The sequence below is a fragment of the Somniosus microcephalus genome, chromosome 9, assembly GCF_052327205.1.
Source record: "Somniosus microcephalus isolate GS21.2 chromosome 9, FLI_Smic_1.0, whole genome shotgun sequence".
NCBI lineage: Eukaryota > Metazoa > Chordata > Chondrichthyes > Squaliformes > Somniosidae > Somniosus > Somniosus microcephalus.
The window spans coordinates 91,302,303-91,327,030 of record NC_140995.1 but is presented as its reverse complement, the minus strand read 5'-3'; the positions used below and the strand labels follow the sequence as shown (position 1 = coordinate 91,327,030).

At 44.0% G+C, this 24,728-nt stretch overlaps 1 protein-coding gene across 11 annotated transcripts in view; it reads right to left on the bottom strand.

Annotated features, from left to right (window-relative positions):
- LOC147112521 (pumilio homolog 2) overlaps positions 1-24,728 on the bottom strand; it is a 126,391-nt gene that overhangs the window by 73,088 nt on the left and 28,575 nt on the right. For 10 of the 11 annotated variants that reach the window (XM_085996848.1, XM_085996838.1, XM_085996842.1 and 7 more), the window contains one exon: positions 13,170-13,275. In XM_085996848.1, coding sequence (XP_085852974.1) covers positions 13,170-13,275 — 106 coding nt within the window. Of the gene's footprint in view, positions 1-13,169; positions 13,276-22,600; positions 22,702-24,728 lie in introns of those variants that run through there. The other variant, XM_085996844.1, reaches the window with a different exon arrangement.

Below are 24,728 nucleotides of genomic sequence, written 5' to 3'. Positions count from 1 at the left end.
TGAAATTTTCAGAAAATCAAGAGGAAATCCTTTTCAAACACACAAATATATATTACATAACACTATTGCACCTTCATATTAAATGAGAAATTCCAACCTTAGTACAGTGAATGATTTCCTTTTTTTGTATGTTGACCCACAATCCCAAGCAAAACTTGCTTGATGACTGCTCTCGTCAACTCTACAATCTGATGAGCCAGAGTGCTGTGATGCAGTGTATTTGGATTTTCAAAAAGCATTCGATAAGGTGCCATACAAGAGGTTATTACACAAAATTAGGACTCCAGGGATTGACTTGAAGTGATCCAAAACTCGGCTGCCCATGTCCTAACTTGCACCAAGTCCCGTTCACCCATCAACCCCTGCGCTCGCTGACCTACATTGGCTCCCAGTTAAGCAACGCCTCGATTTCAAAGTTCCCATCCTTGTTTTCAAATCCCTCCATAGCCTCGCCCCTCCCTATCTCTGTAATCTTCATCAGTCCCACAACCGCCACTGCCCCCCTCCCCCGAGATATCTGCACTCCTCTAATTCTGCCCTCTTGAGCACCCGATTATAATCGCTCAACCATTGGTGGCAGTGTCTTCTGTTGCCTAGGTCCTAAACTCTGGAATTCCCTGCCTAAACCTCTCTGCCACGCTACTTCTCTTTCCTCCTTTAAGATGCTGCTTAAAACCTACCTCTTTGACCAAGCTTTTGGTCACCTGCCCTAATTTCTCCTTATGTGGCTCAGTGTCCAATATTCTTGTTTTTTAAATACTCCTGTGAAGCGCCTTGGGACTTTTATTACGTTAAAGACGCAATATAAATATAAGTTGTTGTTGGTTAACGGACAGAAAAGAGAGTAGGAATAAACGGGACTTTTTCGGGGTGGCAGGCTGTAACTAATGGGGTACCGCAAGGATCAGTGCTTGGGCCTCAGCTACTTACATTCTATATTAATGACTTAGATGAAGGGACTGAGTGTAACATATCCAAGTTTGCTGATGATACAAAGTTAGGTGGGAAAGTAAGCTGCAAGGAGGACGCAAAGAGGCTGTAGAGAGATATAGACTAGTTGACTAAGTGGGCAAGAACATGGCAAATGAAATACAACGTGGGGAAGTGTGAAGTTACCCACTTTGGTAGGAAAAACAAAGAAGCAGAATATTTTTTAATGGAGATACACTGGGAAATATTTGCATTCAGAGGGACCTGGGTGTCCTTGTACATGTATCACAGATAGTTAACATGCAGGTACAGCAAGCAATTAGGAAATCAAATGGTATGTTAGCTTTTGTTACAAAGGGATTAGAGTATAAGAGTAAATAAGTCTTACTACAATTATACAGAGCATTGGTGAGGCCACACCCGAGTACTGTGTACAGTTTTGGTCTCCTTACCCAAGGAAAGACATACTTGCCTTAGAGGGAGTGCAACGAAGGTTCACTAGAATGATTCCTGGGATGAGGGGATTGTCCTATGAGGAGAGATCGAGTAGACTAGGCCTATATTCCCTAGAGTTTAGAAGAATGAGGGGCGGTCTAATTGAAACAAATAAAATTCTTAAGGGGTTTGTCAGGGTTAATGCTGGGAAAATGTTTTCCCTGGCTGGGGAATCTAGAACAGGAGTTCACAGTCTCAGAATGAGGGGTTGGCCATTTAGGACTGAGATGAGGAGAAATTTCTTCACTCAAAGGATTGTGAATCTTTGGAATTCTCTACCCCAGAGCGCTGTGAATGCTCAATCGTTGAGTATATTCAAGACAGAGGTCGATAAATTTTGGGGAATTAAAGGATATGGGGATAGTGTAGGAAGGTGGAGTTGAGGTAGATCAGCCATGATCTTGTTAAATGGCGGAGCAAGCTCGAAGGGCCAAATGGCCTACTCCAGCTCCTATTTCTTATGTTCTTACGTTCTATGCAGGAAAGGTGACAAGTCCGATTGCGGTAATTACAGAGGAGTTTCCCGGCTATCTGCCACAGGGAAAGTCAACGCAAGAATCCTCCTCAATCGCCTTCTCCCAGTGGCCGAAGAGCTCCTCCCAGAGCCGCAATGCGGATTCCGCCCACTAAGGGGCACAATGGACATGATCTTCACCGCACGTCAATTACAAGAGAAATGCTGGGAACAGCACCAACCACTGCACATTGCCTTCTTTGATCTCACAAAGGCCTTCGACACTGTCAACCGTGAGGGATTATGGAGTGTCCTCCTCAAATTCGGCTGCCCTCAAAAGTTTGTCACTATCCTCCGCCTGCTTCACGACGACATGCAAGCCGTGATCCTGACCAACGGTTCCACCACAGACCCAATTCACGTACGAACCGGGGTCAAGCAAGGCTGTGTCATCGCACCAACGCTCTTCTCAATCTTCCTTGCTGCAATGCTCCATCTCACCCTCAGTAAGCTCCCCACTGGAGTGGAGCTAATTTACAGAACAAACTGGAAACTGTTCAACCTCCGTCGCTTCCAATCCAGATCCAAGGTCGTCCCATCCTCTGTCATCGAATTACAGTATGCAGACGATGCTTGCGTCTGCGCTCACTCGGAGGTCGAACTTCAAACCATCGTAAACACCTTCACCGAAGTGTACGAGAGCATGGGCCTTACACTAAACATCCGTAAGACAAAAGTCCTCTACCAACCTGCCCCCGCCACACAGTGCTGCCCCCAATTATCAAAATCTACGACAAGGCCTACGTGGACCACTTTCCATACCTCGGGAGCCTACTGTCAACAAGGGCAGACGTTGACGACGAAGTCCAACGCCGCCTTCAGTGTGCCAGTGCAGCCTTCGCTCGCCTGAGGAAGAGAGTGTTTGAAGACCAGGACCTCAAACCCGGCACTAAGCTCATGGTCTACAGGGCAGCAGCGATACCTGCCCTGCTGTATGCCTCAGAGACATGGACCATGTACAGCAGGCACCTCAAAGCACTGGAGAGGTACCACCAACGCTGCCTCCGCAAGATCCTGCAAATCCATTGGCAGGATAGGCGCACCAACGTCAGTGTTCTTGCTCAGGCCAACATCCCCAGCATCGAAGCTCTGACCACGCTCAATCAGCTCCGATGGACGGGTCACATTGTCCGCATGCCCGATATGAGACTCCCAAAACAAGCGCTCTACTCGGAGCTCTGGCACGGCAAGAGAGCCCCAGGTGGGCAGAGGAAACGCTTCAAGGACACCCTCAAAGCCTCCTTGAAAAAGTGTAACATCCCCACCGACACCTGGGAATCCCTGGCCCAAGACCTCACAAAGTGGAGGAGAAGCATCCGGGAAGGCGCTGAACACCGAGTCTCTTCGCCGGGAGCAAGCGGAAGCCAAGCACAGGCAGCGCGAAGAGCGCACGTCAACCCAAGCACCCCACCCACCCGCCCCTTCAACCACCGTCTGCCCCACCTGTGACAGAGACTGTAGGTCCCGCATTGGACTAATCAGTCACCTGCGAGCTCATCCTTGGTTCCGAGGGACTGCCTAAGAAAGAATGGATATGCAGGCCAACATTCATTATTCACCGCAATGAGCTCTTGAACTCAGCCAGGCCTTCATGGGATGCTGCGGAGTTGAGACCAAGTCCTTTGACTCAGGAGGCGAAGATGGCCTGTCATCCTGAACCACTCCTAGGAAACTAATAGCTACCTAAATAGTGGTACTGATGGAGACCACCTGGCTGCAGGTCTCCAGCTCCTCTTCTAAGGCAGAGGGGGTGAAAGGCAGAAAAGGTTAAGGGAGGAAAAGATCTCATGCCCAAAGTGGGCATGGATGACTGGCCATCCTTGCGATTAGCTGATTTTTTCATGTGGCAGTTGGGTTATTGTGTAAGTGATGCGCCATCAATTACTCAAAAGACTGAAGTTGAGCGAGTAACAATCAGGCTTTTATTAACTAAAGAACGAAGGTCTTGTCTCGAGTGGTCGACCCGTCCAGAATACTAAGGGACTGGGAGGTAGTCACTTATATACCTGGAATAGTGGGAGGAGTCAGCCGAGGCATGTCCAGACCTGTACCTAGTGGAATACACATACAGACACAGACAGGTATGACAGTGGTTTACCACATTCACCCCTTGTTTAAAAATGAGTCCGGCGGGGTGAAGTGTATTTAAAAGTTCGTGTATTGGAGTCTCTCCGGAGGTCTTGTCTGCCGCTGTGATCGACGTGGCGACGGCAGGGGTGGTGGAGCTTCCGGCGTCGCGTCCCGTGTAGGCTGGGGCCCTGGAGTGTAGTCCTCATGGGTGACGGTCCAAGGCGAGCCGGCTGCTGGGGTTGGATATCGGGTCGTGGGGGGGGGTGGTAATGGGTAGTGGGTTACAGCGGTCCCCGAGGGTGCGAGGTCTCGTATGGAGACTGTGTCCTCCCGCCCGTCCGGGTACGCAATGTAAGCGTACTGGGGGTTGGCGTGGAGGAGGTCGACCCTCTCGACCAGGGGGTCCGTTTTATTGGCCCTCACGTGTCTTCTCAGTAGTACCGGCCCTGGGGACGTCAGCCATGGCGGTAACGATGTCCCCGATGTGGACTTCCTTGGGAAGACAAACATTTTCTCGTGAGGGGTGGCATTGGTGGCAGTGCAGAGAAGTGACCGAATCGAGTGGAGCGCATCGGGGAGCACCTCCTGCCAGCGGGAGGTCGGAAGGCCCCTAGACTTTAAGGCTAGCAGGGCAGCCTTCCAAACAGTTGCATTCTCTCTTTCCACCTGTCCGTTCCCCCGGGGGTTGTAACTGGTGGTCCTGCTTGTGGCTATACCCCTAGCGAGCAGGTACTGGCGGAGTTCGTCGCTCATAAACGATGAGCCCCGGTCGCTATGGATATAGCTGGGGAAACCGAACAGGGTGAAGAGGCTGTTCAGACATTTAATGACCGTGGCACTGGTCATGTCCGGGCAGGGGATAGCGAACGGGAACCGGGAGTACTCGTCAATGATGTTGAGGAAGTACACATTGCGGTCGGAGGAGGGGAGAGGCCCTTTAAAATCGACGCTCAGGCGTTCGAAAGGGCGAGTGGCTTTTATCAGGTGGGCTCTGTCTGGTCTATAAAAGTGCGGTTTGCACTCAGCGCAGACTTGGCAGTTCTTGGTCATGGTCCTGACCTCCTCAATGGAGTAAGGCAGGTTGCGGGCCTTGATGAAGTGGAAGAACCTGGTGACCCCCGGGTGGCAGAGGTCATTGTGGAGGGCCCTCAGCCTATCGATCTGCGCGCTGGCGCAGGTGGCACTTCTCCTTGTTATATGTCAGGTTCAGGAGTTGGGCGGTGCGGAGGAATTTCTCGAGGTTTGCGTCATGGTCCTGCAAGTCATGGCCGCAGATGGTCACATTATCTAGGTAAGGGAAAGTGGCCTGCAGCTCGTTTTGATCGACCATCCGGTCCATCTCCCTTTGGAAGACGGAGACCCCGTTGGTAACGCCGAAGGGAACCCTAAGGAAGTGATAGAGGCGGCCGTTTGCCTCAAAAGCAGTATACTGGCGGTCTTCAGGGCTGATGGGGAGCTGGTGGTACGCTGATTTCAGGTCAATGGTCGAAAAGACGCGGTACTGCGCGATCTGGTTGACCATGTCAGCTATGCGGGGGAGTGGGTAGGCGTCCAGCAGGGTGTAGCGGTTTATTGTTTGGCTGTAGTCGATGACCAGGCGTTGTTTCTCGCCGGTCTTAACGACCACAACCTGGGCTCGCCAGGGGCTGGAGCTGCCCTCAATAATCCCCTCCTTCAGGAGCCGTTCCACTTCGGTTTTGATGAAAACCCTGTCCCCGGCACTGTATCGCCTGCTCTTTGTGGCGATGGGCTTACAGTCGGGGGTGAGGTTAGCAAACAGTGGGGGGGGTGGGACTCTGAGTGTGGAGAGGTTGCATCTAGTGCGCGGCGGGCAATTTGGAGGCTGCTGGCTGCGGACTGTGAGTGGGGGGAGGGGGCCACCGTACGCCATTGTAACGCTTTTGAGGTGGCACTGGAAATCCAACCCCAGTAGAACGGCAGCGCAGAGGTCGGGCAGGACCAGGAGTTTAAAATTATTGAACACAGTCCCGTCTACTACTAGTGTCACCATGCAGTAGCCGCCAATGTCCGCTGACTGGGACTCGGAGGCCATAGAAATCCGCTGGTGCGCAGGCAGGACTGGGAGAGAGCAACGCCGCACCGTGTCGGGGTGGATGAAGCTCTCTGTGCTCCCGGAGTCAAAAAGGCAGTTTATTGCATGGCCGTTTACCTTAACGTCCATTTTGGACCGAGCTAGCTGGTGCGGTCTCGTTTGGTCCAGCGTCACAGAGGCCAGCGTAGGGGTCGGTGTGTCGCTGCGAGTATCAGATGGGGGGGGGGTTGGCGGTCTGCTGCGTCCCGGCTGGTGTCCAAGATGGCGGCGCCCATGATTCCCATGTGGCTGGAGTCGTCCAAGATGGCTGCTGCTGCGGTGGTTCGCACATGGCTGGGGAGGCCCAAGATGGCGGCTCGCACGGCCCACACGCGGCGCTGCTGGCGTTCGGGGTGGCTTTGGCCTTGCAGACGCTGGCGTAGTGTCCCTTTTTCCCGCAGCCCGAGCAGGTTGCATTCTTCGCCGGGCAGCGCGCTCTGGGGTGTTTGGCCTGGCCACAGAAGTAGCATTTCTGGCCTTGGGATACTGCTGTCTGGCTTTGGGACACTGCTGCGGTAGTTGGGCCGTTGTTGGGCTGTGGCTGGGGTGGCACGGTGCTATGGGGCTGTCCTACCGTGTCCCAGGTTGTCGTTCCCCGCGGCGTCCACGGTGCAGAGGAGTAGGCATCCATGCCCCGGAAGGCTGCGTCCAGCGTTAGTGCGATGTCGGAGGCTTTGTCGAGGGTGAGGTCACTCTGCTCCAGCAGTCGCTGTCTGGTGTAGTTGGACCTGTGGCCCGCTACGAAGGCATCCCGGATCAGTTCCTCCGTGTACTTAGTGGGCGTTACCGCCTTACACCCACAGGCCCGGCCAAGCACGGACAGTGCTTGGAGGTATTCCTCAGTCGATTCCCCAGGTTGTTGCTTGCGACTCCCCAGAAGGTGCCTAGCGTATACTTCGTTCACAGGGCGCGTGTACTGGGTCTTGAGGAGCTGGAGGGCGGCTGTGTACGAGGTCGCATCCCGGATGACTGAGTACACTCGGTGGTTCACCTTGGAGAACAGGACAGACAGTTTGTCCGCATCCGTTTCGACCGCAGTGGAGGCAGTCAGGAATGTCTCGAAGCACGTGAGCCAGTGAGCAAACTTGGTGGAAGCGTCTGCTTCCCGACTGTCCAGGTCCAGGCATGCTGGTGTGAGGATCTTCTCCATTATAAAAAATTTAGTTAATAAAATTGATGCGCCATCAATTACTCAAAAGACTGAAGTTGAGCGAGTAACAATCAGGCTTTTATTAACTAAAGAACGAAGGTCTTGTCTCGAGTGGTCGACCCGTCCAGAATACTAAGGGACTGGGAGGTAGTCACTTATATACCTGGAATAGTGGGAGGAGTCAGCCGAGGCATGTCCAGACCTGTACCTAGTGGAATACACATACAGACACAGACAGGTATGACAGTGGTTTACCACAGTAAGTGAAGGCAATGCAAATTTGAGCTGACTAGCAAGAGCTTACTATCAAACTGAGAGGGGGCAATGGAGGATGAAAGGCTAAGATTGTGAAATTTAGCCTCAGCAGGATTTCAACCTTAAAAAGAGTTGAGCCCAGAAGTGAAACTGACCTAAAATTATACTAATTTTGTTTGTTTCATTCAATTAAACTATTAAAGAGAAACGAGTTTAGTTTAGTATGGCAGAATCAGATGAAGCCCATGATGTGCTTTACCATGTGGGAGGTCCTGAAGAACCACATGTGAAGCAAATGTTAATGACTGCTTGTACTTGAATTCAAGGTTTCCAACCTTGAGGAGCAGGTGGCAGCACTTGTCACATTCAGGAGACAGAAAGGTCCTTGGTATGCACATTCCGGGAGGTCACACTACAGGCAACTGAGTTAGTGAGAAACAGGAGTGTGATCATCCATCAGTATAGGAACAGGAGACAGGAGGTAGTGCAGGGATGTCCTGAGAGTGTTGAATTGACAAACAGGTATTCATCCTATTACAAGGGCAACCACTCGGAGGAGAGAAACCATGAGCAAATCCATAGCATCGTGGAATAAGCAGTTACCAAAGATCAAAGTCTGAAATGCAGAAATGTTGTAGTTATTGGGGAATCCAGAGTCAGGAAATAGACAAGTACTTCTGCAGTTGCAATGGAGAGCTCCGAATGCAAAAGATTTTGAAGAAATGTTGGAACCAATTACATTAGAACATAAGAAGTCAGAGCAAGAGTAGGCCATTTGGCCCTTCGAGCCTGCTCCACCATTCAATAAGATCATCATGGCTGATCTTCTACCTCAACTCCACTTTCCTGCACTATCCCCATATCCCTTAATATCCAAAAATCTATCGATCTCTGTCCTCTGGGGTGGAGAATTTCAAAGATTCACCACCCTCTGAGTGAAGAAATGTCTCCTCATCTCAGTCCTAAATGGCCTTATTCTGAGACTGTGACCTCTGGTTCTAGACTTCCCAGCCAGAGAAAACATCCTCCCTGCATCTACCCTGTCAAGCCCTGTAAGAATTTTGTATGTTTCAATGAGATCACCTCTCATTCTTCTAAACTCTAGGGAATATTGGCCTAGTCTACTCAATCTCTCCTCAAAGGACAATTCCCCCATCCCAGGAATTAGTCTGGTGAACCTTCGTTGCACTCCCTCTATGGCAAGTATGTCCTTCCTTAGGTAAGGAGACCAAAACTGTACACAATACTCCAGGTGTGGTCTTACCAGGCCCCTATATAAAATTGCAGTAAGACATCTTTTATACTCAAATCCTCTTGTAATAAAGGCCAACATACCATTTGCTTTCCTAATTGCTTGCTGTACCTGCATGTTAACTTTCAGTGATAGAATGTGGGTCCTGCAAAGGGAGTTTCAGTAATTAGGAGATGGATTAAAGAGCAGAACTTCCAGGGTGGTACCCTCACGATTACTCCTGATGCCATTTGCTAATTACATTAGGAATAGTAAATAAGGGAATTAAATATGCAGCTGGAAGATGGCGTAGGAGGAAAGTGTTCAGATTCCTGAAACATAGATACATTCTGGGGGTGGAGTGGCCCTAACAGGATGGATGGGGTTCACCTGAACAAGGCTGAGACCTATGTCCTTTGTGGAAGTTTAACTAGTGCTGGGGGGAACGTTTAAACTATTAGATGAGGAAGCAGAAAGGAGAGCAAAATGGGGACAAGGAATATAGGAAAGATAAAAGAGAAAAACAGATCAAAAGGAGGAAGCAGGGAAATGAATATGATTGCCAAACAGAGAGAAGCACAAAATATTGTGAATAAAACTGGTGAGTTGGAACCACAAATTGTTTTGGGAAATACAAATTAACAGCGTTACCAGAAACATGATTTAGACTAGGGCAGTACTGTAAGCTAAATTTTCCTGGTTACAAAATACTCAGGAGGGATACAATGGGATAGAAGGGGCAACAGTGTTAGTAAAGGACTGCATTAGACACTGACTGAGTCTAGTCCAAGATTGCAGACCCATTGCAATAAATGAAACCACTCCAGGATGTACTGAACTAAACAAAGAATACTCAACCTGGGCATTTCTTCCTTACAGGCCAATATTGAGACAATTCCCAGCAAATTTAGATCCCGCTATAAATCAGTATTACAGGTAGTATAGGAACCAAGATCATTTAAGCTTTATAAAATGCGTATCACCTGTGATACAGTATATAATCAAGAATCTGGTGAAATTTTGGGGTGAAAGCTGCACAGTTAAAAAATTACTATTTTATTAAGAGTTAAAGCTTTATAAGTGAGCATAGCATACATTTTTTCCCTTAATTCTATGGAAAATATACACTTTTGAAAGCTTCAAATTAGAGTGAACATATGGGACTAGTGGCTATTTCTCATGTTGCAATAATAATTTTCAGATCAATTTATTTTAATTCAAAATGGGAGAACAAGGCTGATTTGCAATATCAAAGAAGAATGACTTGATAAGATATGGCTCTTCAGCTTTCAAAGAGAGATGCCCCAAGAGTTATCTTACAGATGTGCACAAGATACTTGATAGGATTGAGAATGTAAACCCAAACAATACCTTCAGTGCAGAAGGACCAGAGAGCACAGGTTCAGGGTTGTAAAAGGAAAATCTAGGACAGGCATCAGGAAGTATTTCTTTTATATAGACACTGATCAACAGTTTGCTAGGAAGAGTGGTTCAGCACAGAATACAGGACTCATTTATGAAACAGCTAATGCTACAATGGGAAGATGGCGAGATTGTTATTCTGGAATAAGATCAAATGCAAAGATCATTCATCAGAATAGGCTTCCTATTTTGAAGGAGATGAGAATGAGGGGGCAGGAAACTGATTTTTTTTTCGGGAGGGGTGGGGGGAAGAAAGGAGAGGAGCTAGCGAGAGGGCAGCATGAACAGGGAATGGATTGCATCTTAAGCACCCAGCGTCAGCTTTGGTTAAGCACATGCCAACAGTCGTGTTCCCAAAGCACACATCTCTTTTCCCTGCCCACCCCTGAAAAGTACGATGTATTTCCATTTCTCAGGACAGCAACTCTCATAACTTCAAGAGTGCAAATGTTAATGGCCTGGATTTTACGGGGCCTATGACCGCGTGCGCTGTAAGTGCCCTGCAAGTTCCGGGTTTCTGCGTGCACTGCGCATACGTGAAAATCCGGAACTTGTGATCGGTCAAGTTTCAGCTTGACAGATCACCCCATGCACAGGAAAGGGAGATTTGCTGGTGGAGACTTGGGCTATTTGCCCAACTGCTGCCCAGCAAATGCCCACAAAACCCCTACGCCTGGTAAAAGCAGGCCTGGGGCCTTCTTTTACCAGCATAAGGGTTTAAATAAATAAGAATAATTTTATTTAATCATTTAAACATTCAAAAAATCTTTAAAATTAGTTTAGGTTATCTTTGGCCTCTTTAAAAATGTTTACATCTATTTTTCAAAAAATATAATTTTTGATTTAAATGTTTAATTAAATTGTATTTTTATTAATTTTAAACATGTAATTTATTTTTAATAAATATTTGTGTGTGAAAGGGTTTGTGTCATTCCTAATATGCTTATGGGGATTCCGGACGTAAATGGAATCCCCAATAAGCATAATGGGAATCCCCCTTTGTGATTGGTTGGCCTGGCTCACATGATCCCAGGGATGCTTGCGAACCACATGCACCCCTGGGATACGTGGGCCTTTATGCAGGCGTACGCCTGCAGGCCCAGGACTGCAAGAGTCTGAAGATACAGAGGCACCAGGTAGGTGCGTACTTTTCGCCTGCGGGAAGCCTCCAACCGCAATTTTAGGTCCAATATCTTGTTCTATTTTGTGCTGTACATCAGTGACATTTTAACAAAGCTGCCCATATTAACTTAATAAACTCCTTAAAGCTGAAGAGAAAACACTTATCCCATCAGTTTGCACTAAATTCTAACCTGTCCCATGGGTGACAGGGCAATATTCTGGCTCATATGCCACCCAGTCTCAAAGACACGCTTTCAGAAATTTACAGCAGCTCACAACTGGATTGACTTACCCAGTGATTAGTTACTTGGTTTCACACCAGCTCCTTGTTCTCATTATTTTTGGAAATCTTCCCACATTGTGGCAATTATACCCCACTGGAATCAAACTTGGTCTAGTGCAAGTTCAGAACTCTTGTTCTGTAATAGCTTACAAATAAAATTGACAACCCCTTATTTGATGGCACACACACTTTTGATTTGTGTAGACTTCATAAAGCTCAGCTTTTAATGCTGAACTGGAATGTCATATCCATGAAGTACAACCAAAAGATAAAGGTAACTTTGTAAAAGGCAAAATTGTGGTCTCAAAAAATTAAACCTTATACAGTAGTTTATATGTACCTTATAAATCAGCACAAGCACCTCTAGTTAATATGCAACTAGTAAAACATTTCTAACTTGTTAGCGGTAGGAATTTAAAATTCTTCAAATTGAGATTTTCCAAAAAAGCTAGCAGTTAGCAAGTTCAGATAGATGAAACTGCTCCTTTAGTCTTGTATAATAGCTTTCCTCTAAACTACGAGCACAGGAAAGAACAATCACCCATAAAAACAGAATACTGTACTTGGAACATCTCTGGCACTGTTACATCAACGACTTAAGAGCAATAATGTACAAAGTGTGTTGTGCACTGAGTAAACAAGAAAAGTACCATTAAAGAGCAGGGTGCAAATGTTTTAGACAAATTAGCAATTTATTTAATTTTTCAGTCCATCAAAAGGTGGTTCATTGATTTTTTTTTTTTTTTTTTAAACTGAATATATGCTTAATTTAACTGCCAGATTTTTATGAACGCTGGAGGCTACTGTGATTAAGTATTATGAACATTAAGGTTAATGCTACAATTCAGCTCAATTTAACATTAAGATTTTGAAGATTAGAAATGGACGTTTCTGCTTCTATTTATCCAACATAGCAGTCAATACAGTGAATATAATGCTCATAGTAGTAACATCAGCTTTTAATTTTATTATAGAGTTTCTTGGTATACATGGGTTTTTTTCAGTTTGTAAGTCTCTGGAGGAAAGAAAATACATTTGAACTCTTGGATCCAGTTATATAATGGCTGATCAATTGGATGTCCAACTGACAAATGTCCAGTGTCTTGCAAATTGACAGATTTTACTCCTTGAAAGGAAGTATGCTCATGATATTCAAGTACTGTGATCAGAAAGGTGAAGAAATTATGGACAATTATTTTTGTCAGGAAACCAAAGTGGTCTGTCCTTAGAAATGTGGAATAACTGTAAAGAATACAGTGACTGCATGTTTGCAAGTTGAGCCACAATCCTGAAACTGATTTGACTTAGTTTTACCATAACAAAGTAAAAAACAGTCCATGCAAAATTGCATATTTTTCAAACTGTTTGCATATTATCTAGAAAGTTGCAATATACTCAATTTGGTTTTATTTAAGCATACTTATCCTCTCCCTAAATTGTAATCACATGGACACTAAGCAAATGCACCACATTACTGATCAAGTTTTTTGCTTTCTATGCTAGATTTCTACAGTTCTTAAAACTGGTAGTGATGTGAAAATGTTTTCTACACAAAAAAGTTAATGTTGCAGATTTAAAAAAGACAGTGTGATCAGTGACACTTACGAGATGCTCCCCATGCAGTGTCCCTCCACTCATCTCCTAGGAATATCCCTTTTTGGCCATCTTTAGCTGAATCATCCGATTCCCAGAATTTCTTAGCAGGTAAAAGCTAAAAGGAAACAGTAAATAAATGACAACTACATTAAACAGGTAAACTTAGAGAAACAGCAACAACTTGGTAATCACATGTTGGTAAAAAAAAAGCCCAACATTTCATTTGTTTTTGATCTCAGCTTTCACGATGTACAAACTGAGATGTTTTGCTATTAAACAATGTCACATCTGGAGAACTTATTCATCTGAGGCAACTGGGACTGCTTTGCACTCCGTTATCATCCAGTTTTAGGAAAACTTAAAGCAGTTAATTTTAATTAGTTTCTAACAGAATTAGTTTAAATTTCAAGGCCCATTAAATATTGAACAGTGGTGGTAAGCTGAAAACTAGCAGCTTCTCAAAAAAAAGCTATCCAATACTTCTTCATGTTCCCTTTGCTTCACGTCTTCACAAGATATTCACCTCCTGTAGCTGAAAGGGAAGACAACCTTCTCCAAGGCGTCAATCAATGCTACTTGAGTTGGGCACCTAGAGGCGGGGAAGGCAAAGCCAGACTGATGACTACTCTCCCTCTAATAAACTTACTACTCTGTGGGGAGATATCTGGGCCCAGAAATTCTTTCGCATCCCAATCGGCCACTAGAAGTGCAGTGGGGCATGACTCCGGTCTTCTGGAGCAAAATCATTCGCATAAAAGGGAGGCAAGCACTTGCATTATTTACTACACTTCTTGGGCAACCAGCCTGCAAGGGGCCAGGAAATTCAGCTGTCGTGGGAGCCAGAGTTGATTTTTAGGGGCCCTTTAGCAACATCATTCGAAGACATGGGGTCAGCTTCCACATGTATGCTGGTAACACCCAGTTCTAGCTGTCCACAACCTGTCTCAATCCCTACACTGCTTCGGTGTGACATCCAGTTTTGGATGCACCGCAATGTCCTCCAGCGAGGTCGATGCCGGGTGGTCTGGTTTTATTCTTAGTATACTACTTTGTTGCGGTTTGGTAAAACTGAGTAGCTTGCTAGGCCATTTCAGTGGGCAGTTCAGAGTCAACCACTTTGCTGTGGGTCTGGAGTCACATATAGGCCAGACCAGGTAAGGATGGCAGATTTCCTTCCCTAAAGGACATTAGTGAACCAGATGGGTTTTTATAACCATCCGGTAGTTTCATGGTCACTATTACTGATACTGATACTATTTAGTTAACTGAATTTAAATTCGCCATCCAGTTGCCATGTCTCCGGATTATTAGTCCTGTGGATTACTAGTCCAGTAACATAACCACTATGCTACCATACCACGTGATCTCAATACTCATTCACACAGCATATGAGTGGGTACTTTAACCTTTGTGTGCATTTGTTGCTAATGGTCAAGATAAAAAGCAGTGCGTTTTTTTGATCGTTAAGTGCTTTATTTCCTTGTTTACTGAATGGTGCTAGATGTTTAAGTAAATATACACATGAACAGATGTTTGTTAAGTAAATATATACATGTGAAGTACACTCGCACAATACAGGTAATGTATGCAAGGCAATTTCTACTAAAATTTGTGCATGTGGCTAAAACAGTGTCGCCATAGTCTCACCTGTGGCTAGTCAGCAATTTCTATTGGACAACATTGGTGTAAAGGGATACATCAATGAATTAATTTTGCTTTTATTTTTCAGCACGCAAATGTTGCTTGGGATATTCTACACCACTCTTTCAATCCAGTCAGAATTGAAACATTTTAAATGTTTCCCACGCTGGGCTTCAGTAACTATCCCTCAGCTTTTCTTTTTAAACTTTGGTACTCTTGATGTCGTAAAAAAGGATACTTGAAATATATATCTTAGCCAGTTGTAATTCCAATGCTACTCCACCCCTTCAATTGCTACTCCTCCTTCAAAACAGCATTAAATGCTTAATTTCAATCGAGGCATTTTAAGATAAAGTTACTGATAAATGACCACAATTCTTTTGGCTATGATTCTATTTGAAATGTTAATAGATTAATTCACTGAGGCATTTCGAAAAATGCCTAAGCAGAAGCTATGAAATTAGCAGTACCATTTTGAATGACGGAGTGAAAGGAATGCAACCAAAAGTTCGAACATATCTGGCAAAATTACTTCTCTCAATGGAGGGGGTGTAGAGGGAGGGGTGTCAATTGTATAAATCAAGGAGCTGAGCAAGATATCTGCCTCATGGCTCAACTAAAAGCCTTTTATTTTGAACAAATTAAGGTCTGCTTGCTTCACTTCCCGTGTGGTATATGACCACTAGAGTTAGAAAATAAAAGTTAGAGCAGTTTCCTGTAGTATTGCTCTAATTTGTATTTAGCAAAGAAAGGTGTTGTCAAATTGGGCAAACTTGAAGCTTTGGTTCAAGCAAAAGATAAGTAAAGAGGAGTTTGATATGGAAGCGAGGAGACGCCTTACTCACGATAATATGTACTCTAATGTTAATCTAATTTACATATTGATTTTCTGAAAATGAAATACAAAATTCTAGAATATATAAAGTCACAAGTAAAAAAGTGAAATCCTTAATATAAACTGGAAGGCAAGTATTGTCACCGGGGCTTTAAAGAGTATTGGACTCAAAATGCTATAGAGATAAACTACCTAACTAGTCCGGTCTTCTTCAATCCTTGAATGACTATACAACACTTCCCCACACCATAGGAGTATAGTCTGGCTTGATAAGTTCTGAGACAATCACATGCTGAGCACACACAAAAATGTTGTCACATCATTCAAGATAGGTAGTGCCACACATGGTCCCCTATTCCTGCATCTTATCTCAGACCTGTTGACCAATTTGTTTTTGACCTAAAAGTAAGTAAAGCCAATAACTAATTAACACAACCCACAGCAAAAGAAAACTATACACTTGTGGAGAGGAGTGGGTGGCACTATAGTGTGTGGAGGACGAATATAATTTGATAGGACCACCCCCTCTTCCCCCGCCCCACACCAATGAAGTTGTGCTGTCCAATAACCGATAAGCCACTTTGCCTTGTACTACGGACTGGAAATGTTCCCGAGCAGCCTTAGTGCTAATAGCGCATCAATTGATGCGCCAGCTGGACTGCTGTATTGTCCACTTGCCTTAGGATACTGTGCAGATGGGTACCACTACATCTCATCAAGAACTGTGGGATATGGAGACTATTGCAATCTTGTTCATTGTGTTTTCTATGACCATCACAAGGCTCAGTGGGGAGGCTTGACGGGATTGGTTGACTGCAGGGGACCTCTGCCTGAGCTGAAACTTCGGCCATTTGACCCAACATACTTTAACATCCTTTCACTGTGATCCACTAAAAAGGAATATTCCAAATACTGTAAACCAGTCTGACTGGGTTTCCTAAATAATGCCCCAGGAAATATTAGCTCCTGCTTGAGTTGCAGCTGAAATGTTTCATTATTAACTATCCTTCTCAGTCCTTAGACCATACTGAGTGTATTCCACACAGCTGTGTTGGCAGATCTTGGGTATTGGACTCTCAATGACCCAATTATCTAGGTACGGATGGAGATTCTGCATCCTAATGCATTCTACATTTGCTGCAATCAGTTATTTGAAAATGCTGGGTGCTGAGAAGGGGCTGAAGGAGAAAACCTCAAAACTGATGGATTCATCACCAAAGTGTACAGTGAAATGTTGTCGTAGGATTTCCCCATTATAAGAGTTTAAATAACCTTTTTTTTCCCAATTGACACATTTTGGCACATGGGTTTCTATAATAAAAACATGACAGAAATAGTGTACAAGAACTGTGTGCCATACACATGATTTCAATACATAGAAACATATTCTTATGGATTTTGGAAAGATTGCTATTGTAAATAAAATTAGGAATAAAAATGTCAGCCATTTTCAAAAGCACATGTGTACAGTGCCAGACAGTGATTTGCAATGCTGGGTGACTCCTACCCAGGCGGTAACATAGGTAGCAACTAACTTGCTGATGTTTTCTATGGCAGACTGTTGAAAATTTGCATCTTCAAATATTCTTTGCCAAAACACCGCTACTACATGCAAACTGCTACTCATTGTTCAAAACGGTAAACTCTTTCAGACAGATCAATCTACGCAAATATTAACCAAGAACGAAGAAATTTTAAATTGCATCCACTGTATGAACCTTAGTAAACTTCTGCTTATAGTAAGTAACGAGGTTTGATACCATTAATGTGACGTTTGAGCCAATCTAAAAGAACATCTGCAGAAACAAGTAAATAACCCATTCAAATAACAGCTTTTTTTTTAATGGAGCTGTCAAGCATTTAGATTTTGACATGGTAGAAGGGCATCCGTAGGAAGAACGGAATATTTATCTCTGCAACATAAAGTGCTGAATACCAGCTCTTAGTTCAGTTTGCCAATGAATAGAATAATATCCATTCCAAATCTAATCAGACTTCAGGTTTCAAACGTGGCGAGCTAACCCTTCCTCATTATAGGACTTATCCTGCTCGAGGAAATAACATCTGCAGGTCACCTCTTATAAAGTGAACAATCATGGCAATCCAGGAACCAACTTGTGAAAAGTTTCTCTACTGCAAACCACCTTCTTAAATCCCTTGCTCCTCCACACTCACCTCCTACATGTGCAATAAGCTTATGGATTTTCTTAAGATAGAAGGCATCCATTTGCTGCCTCTGCAGCTTCCCCAGCTCTACTGGACCAAACCTCTTGCCAGTCCCATCCCCACGTTTCTCTCTCACTTCCTCCAAGCTCATCTCATCCAAGAGACCTACTTCCTGCTCCCGTGACCTAACTCTCCCAGTTCTGATGAAAGGTCATCGACGTGAAACATTAACTCTGTTACTCTCTTCACAGATTCTGCATGACATGGCAAGTGTTTTCCAGCATTTCCTGTTTTTATTTCAGATTTCCAGCATCTGCAGTATATTGCTTTTGTACCACTAAATTCTTGATTGCCCAACTTCCTTTCATGGCCCCCATTTTAACCATAAAGTAGTCAGTTTCCATGTGTATGCCGATGACACACGGCTCTAACTATCCACCACCTCTCTCAACCCCTCCACAGTCCCTCTGCGGTCATGACTGTGTGCCCAACATCCAGTCTTGGATCAGCTGCAACTCTATTCCTCTCCCTAGCCAGTGGCTCAGATGGAACCAGACTGTTTACAACCTCGGTATCGTGTTCGACCCTGAACTGACCTCATCACCCCATATCCTCTCCATCACAAAACCACCTATTTCTGTAATATCGCCCACCTCCATCTCCCACCTCAGTCCATTTGCCATTAAAACCCTGAATCATGCCTTTATTGCCTCCAGACTCGATTACTCCAATGCTCTCTTGGCCAGCCTCCCATCATAAGAAATAGGAACAGGAATAGGCCACTTGGCCCCTCGAGCCTGCTACGCAAAGCATCCTCCATCATTCATAATCTTCAGCTCATCCAAAACTCTGCCACCCACACACTATCCCATACAGAGTCACACTTGCCCATTACAACCGTCCTCGCTGACCTATAGTGGTTCCTGGTCCATCCATGCCTCCAATTTAATATTCTCATCCTCTCTTTTAAATCACTCATAGTCTCGCCCATTGCTACCTTTAGCCTCCTTCAGCCCTACAATCCCTCCCTGCACCCCCCCCCCCGCCGCTCTGACTCTGGCCTCATGTAAAACCCCCCTCACTGCCCTTCACCCCACTACTAGCTGCTATGCCTTCTACTACCTAGGTCCCACTATCTGAGATTGCATCCCTAACCCCTCTCCTCTGCCTCCCCGCCTCCTCTTTTAAGGCCATCCATGAAGCCAACCTCTTTGACCAAGATTTTAGTCACCCTTTCTAATCTCTCCTTCTTTGGTTTGGTGTCCTATTTTCTTATGCCTGTGAAGCACTGGGACATGGTTTTCTACATTAAAAGCAATATAAAAATGCAAGATGTTGTTGACATCCTCTAGATTTGCAATACATAAATAGAAAATTTTAGAATTATCTTCAGTCTGTGGTCATAGACAAGACTCAAACAGAAAACCAGCAACTTTGTTAACTATCAACTGGGACACCAATCACTACATTACTCCTCAATTTTGTATAAATACATTTTAGAATAAGAGGGGAGCAGTGATGAAACCCATGAACATTGAGAAGCTGGGTAATCCCAGTCAGTTTAGTCTTGCCTTCATCAACCAATTTATTCGAACTGAGTAATCAGGATATACAATTTGGGATAGCAATTACATCCGATACCAAATTGTGTTGAATTACTACAGCATGGGTACCAAAAACATGGGTTCCTTGAATGCAACATACACAACCAAGATATTATTTGTTTCTCTCTGCGATTGGAAAATCCATGTAAAATATACAAGATTTTCAAGTAAACATGGGAACATAGGAAAGAGACAACCCCTCTACCTAGAAATCTCAGTTAAAACATGAAACAAAAAATTGGCAGCTATCACTGTGATTGCAATGGTTAATATTTAGTCAACTAAATTTGTGAAACACATTACTTTGAATCATCACCAATTTCATGATCACAACCTGCCAGCATGTTTTTTTTTTAATAAAGGCAACTGTCCATTGGTCATACTTCTCGCAAAAATTGAAGAATCGGCTCTAGGAATGAGTTTGTTCAGCAGAATCTCAACATTTTTGGCTTAGATCAGTGGTGGGCAAAATACAGCCCACCAATTGATTCAATCCGGCCCTCAGTGGTTCTAAATGGCATACCTAAATCTCGCGATATGCCGATTTGTGCATGCGCGAAAAATATACGCGATTTGCGGATCGCATATATTTTCTGCGCATGTGTAAATCGGGGGCGGTAGCGTGGGCTCCGAGGTTTAGGCGAGTTAAAGTTTCTGAGAGGTGTGGGAACCAGTGAAATAAGTGGATGATGGCCAAGTGTTTTATGACCTGCTTCATGTGAACCTTGAGCCACTCATAAAAGTGTGTCCTATTATTATTTGTGCTAGGGACACATGCAGAGTGTGATGTGCACTATACACAAGACAAGACTGCTTATATACTAGTTATATCTCGAAGCGAATCTCCTGTGCTATTGCTCTCGATAACAGAGAATAGGATATTTGGGACGAGAAGGCTGAGTTCGTAAGAATTCAGTTGTGCACCCGCCCCCGCCCCAAAATCGACGTAATTTTTTTGGGAAAAAAATGCAGAAATTTAAGCTTTTCTGGATTCAGGAGGTAAGTCAAGGACCTCATCCGTGAAATATTCTGATTCAGGCAGTTCTCATAGGCCAGTTGTGACCTTGAATTATTGCAGACAAGAGAAAAGAAGCTAAAAAGTGGATCATATGGATACTGGAGATGGTCAGACTGCCTGGGGTTGCATGTAGTCGTCCATGTAGTAGTTGGGTTATCATTGTATCCAGCTGAAGCTACAACTTGTATTTATATAGTGCCTTTAACATAGTAAAACATTCCAAGGCACATGTGAATAACAAAAGCATCTCTCGGTGTACAGTATTTGTGCGTGATTTGGGCCTTGCTGGGTTCATTACGTTTTGGATAAACCTGCAGCATGTTTGCTAGCATGTTAATAAGTTGTTATTTTTATTAAGCGTTGCAAGGACATGAAGGGTTCTTTATACAATAAATGTCGTAATAAATTTTAATGGTAGCTGTTAACAATTCATTTTATGTGTGCTGCCCTCAACAGCTCACCAAAACTTATTAAGTGGCCCTCCAGCTCAACTAATTGCACACCCCTGGCTTAGATGCATTCTAGATAAGCAATTTGCCTATCAGAGCTTCCTTAGAAACATTCAAATACACCAAGGTCCTAATGTAACAGAATAAAGTTCTTAACTATTGAGCTTGGATCATCTAACAGTCCAAACATGGTATGCAAGTCAAAGTTGAGATTATCAATTGGGGCAATTCCCCGCTGGATTAGTAGCTAATTGCATGGAATACGGTAGCACAATAGCCTCAAATTCCCACTCCCTGGGCTGAGGGAGGAAATCAGCTAGGGTTCCTCCATTCTTGATTGCTAGTCAGTGACACCTTGCTGGGGAGTGTGCACAGATGGACAGGATTGGATTTGGCGGTGATGAAGCCATGGTTGGATAACCCGTGGACACTCACCATCTATCTAGGTTGATATATGAAGAATGGCTACTTGAGCTAAGTGCATGAGAGCTTCTGTTGTCTATTAAACCTCTGAGCAAAGAATAGACATCTCCATGCCCCAAGACATTTCAAGAACTAGCTGCTAATTGCAGCCATAAGAAAGAACTTCAAAGAAGTTACATTTATATAGTGCCTTTCAATTCCTTAGGATGTCCCAAAGCGCTTCACAGCTAATTAATTACTTTTGAAGTGCAGTCATTGTTTTATGGGAAAACTTGGCAGCCAATTTGCACACAGCAAGTCCCACAAACAGCAATGACATAACTGATCAGTTAATCCGTTCTGGTAGTGTTGGCTAAGGATGAATTTTGGCCAGAGCATCAGAATAACCCCATGCTCTTCTTAAAAAGTCTCATGGGATTCATCATGTCCACATGGACAGACAGATTGGGGCTCTGTTTAACATCTCACCCAAAAGATAATCCCCACCACCAACAATCCCACAGCACTGCACTGAAATGTTAGCCTCAAACGAGTACTCAAGTCCTGGAGTGGGGCTTGAACCAACAGTCTTCTGACTCAGGCGACAGTGCTTAAATTGAGCCAAGCTGACACTTAGGCAGAGAAGTTCTTCTACTTCCAGCTTGACACAGACATTTAACCCATGCAGCCATGGAAACTTTAATAAGCAACCAATAAGACTAAGGATTTTAGCACCAAAAGAAACTAACCCAGAAAGAAAAGTCAATTATGAGAATGTCAAGGCAAAAAACACCAGGTGGACAATCAAGCTCAATTATGCAGAACTGCAAAGGATCTTTTTGCTAAAAGTGTTCAGTCTATTAGAAACTAAAGCAGGTTTACAATTCTTTACACTCAGAATCTATCAACAGATCTGAAATTACAGCAGCTTACTAAAAGTTACAAAGCATACATAAACCTTTTTACCCTAGAAGCTTAGCTAATCAATAGTTAAGTCGATCAAACCAGGAAGATTTGATCCCTGGTCTATGCTGAGTATCCTGATCCCAGCAGAGTGACAGTGGTGACTATTAAAATGTAATGGACAATGATGAGACTTTTCTATGACATTTACAAGAGAAGCATTCACTCAATCATGAAAAAATTCTCTCGGGTTAAGTTTACAGAATGGGAGGCTAAACCACAAAAAATTTATAAAGTTCCATCTCAATAAGGTTTCACTTTCACATTAGTAAGATTTTCTCCAACAAGAAAGATTCAGAGCTACTGTCCTTTCAAGATGGCTGTGCATGGTCCAAAGCTCAGATAACTGTTCAACATTTTACCTTATGTAAGGCTTTGTTCTGGATGCACCACTGTTCTTGAATTGAAGGAGGCGGCATTCAGATCCCAAAAATACAGCATCAAAACCTACGTACAGAAAGAGAAATGAAGGGTAGGTAGACTGCGAGCTGTGTGTGGAGGCTGAACTTTTTTCGAAGAATGAGGAAGGCCAAACTTTTAGGAGATAATCTAACAAACTTTCCTATTCCTTCAACCTGCAAGTACAAATAAATGTATTCCAAAGAAGTGCAGTAAACGAGGTAGGTAGGGACTCCATCTTTTGGCCAGCTTAGACCACTACAGTGCTGAAGCACTCATTACTCTGCATCATCAGATCAAAACCAAGTTTAGAGAAAGCGTGCATGCTGTCTTACAGATAACAGACTTACAGATCTGTCCCAAACCTAAGAAGATTGCTACTGCACAAGCAGAGTAAGCTCATCTGTTCCAGGTGGATGCAGCAATGCCAAGGAATTGCATAAGGAAATCCACTCCCTTAATCCAATTTGCTAACATTTGTTTCAGAAATTAAATTAGGCATAGGCCATTTTCTTTCTTTGATGAAAATTTGCTTGGATTGGTGAAAACCTTGTGTTTTATCTGCATACAAAGTGAAATCTGATCAACTGATACTGCAACTTTCTTCCATTGAATGTGAGTCAGGTAAAATCTCAGGGCCTCTTCTGTTGCTAAAGGGACCCTTATAAAGCCCTTTGTGGCAGTACAGGTTGGTGGAAAATAAGCCTGACCCCTCAGGTCTGTATTTACTGACACCAGTGTTTCAGATAATTGGGCTCATAGCTGGGAGGCAATTTGAAGAATATATTCAGTCAAGAGCAAAGAAATACTATGGCTCAAATGTCTTGACCTGAGGGAGCCCTTGAAGGACAAATCACATTCTTTTTCTGAAGAGGTAGAAACGTGAATCAGAAAAGTAGCCACTGGCCTCAAGTGGCATAGATGGAACTAAAAAAGCCCAAGTGCCTCACATAATGCTGAAGCTGCTCAGTAGTAGAGCTGGGTCCAGCACCTTGGACTATACAGGTCACCACTAAATTACTTGATGTCATAGTAAGAGACAATGCTATGACAATCAGATGACAAACACCATGCTGAAATAACTCAACAGTAGAGGATGAAGCACTGGAAGCTATTTTTATCCTGAAAAAAAGGGTGTTGATGCCAATGCAGTTGATATATTTTCTTCTGTTCAGTCTTGGTGTCAGCATTGATTTGGGTCAGCACTGAAGTTGCACCAGGCGACTGGTTGGGGTATGTTAAAAGAGAATCTGATTGGGGCAATAAAATGATGCAGCATCAGTTCCTGCTAAATGACCAGAGCACTTACGTCTCCAACTGGTGCTCCAATTGCTGAGCCTGAAGATTGCACAAAATTAAAACCAATGTTGGAAGAGGATTGGAAGCCCCACAAGACCCTGAAGTCTACTCACAAACCACATAATCCTTACTAAATTTGAACTCAAAATCTGTGTGTTCAGCACTGTTCACAAGCTGCAGTGCAGCACAAAACTGGAATGAACAACCAACCAAATGCAATGCAACAAATTATCCTTTTTCTGGTGTGCATGCAGATAGCAGAAAATCTAAAGGGTGCAGCCCAGAATGAGGCTCTATAATAAGCAAAAGGTCATCTGATCTAGATGGTTTCCCATGGCAGGAATATCTAGAAGGGGTGGTATCCCTGGGCTATTCCCAAACCATTTTGAATCAGAGATCTATGGGATACAATTGAGTAAATATCAATTTCCAAGAGCCTGCTGATACCTTCAGCAAAGTAAAGAAAGACTTGCATTTATACACCTTTGGCGACCTCAGGATGACCTTACACGCTTTACAACCAATTAAGTACTTTTGAAGTGTAGTCACTGTTGTAATGTAGGAAATGTGGCATCCAATTTGTGAACAGCAAGCTCCCACAAACAGCAAAGCAATAAATGACGAGATCATCCGTTTTAGGTGTTGGTTGAGTAATAAATATTGGCCAGGACACCGGCAGAACTTCCCTGCTTTTCTTTGAATAGTGCCATGGGATCTTTTATGATAAAGACTCAAATGTTACAGAACTTTTAAAGTGGAACCTCACGGCTGTTGTCCTCAAAAGTTCCAGAC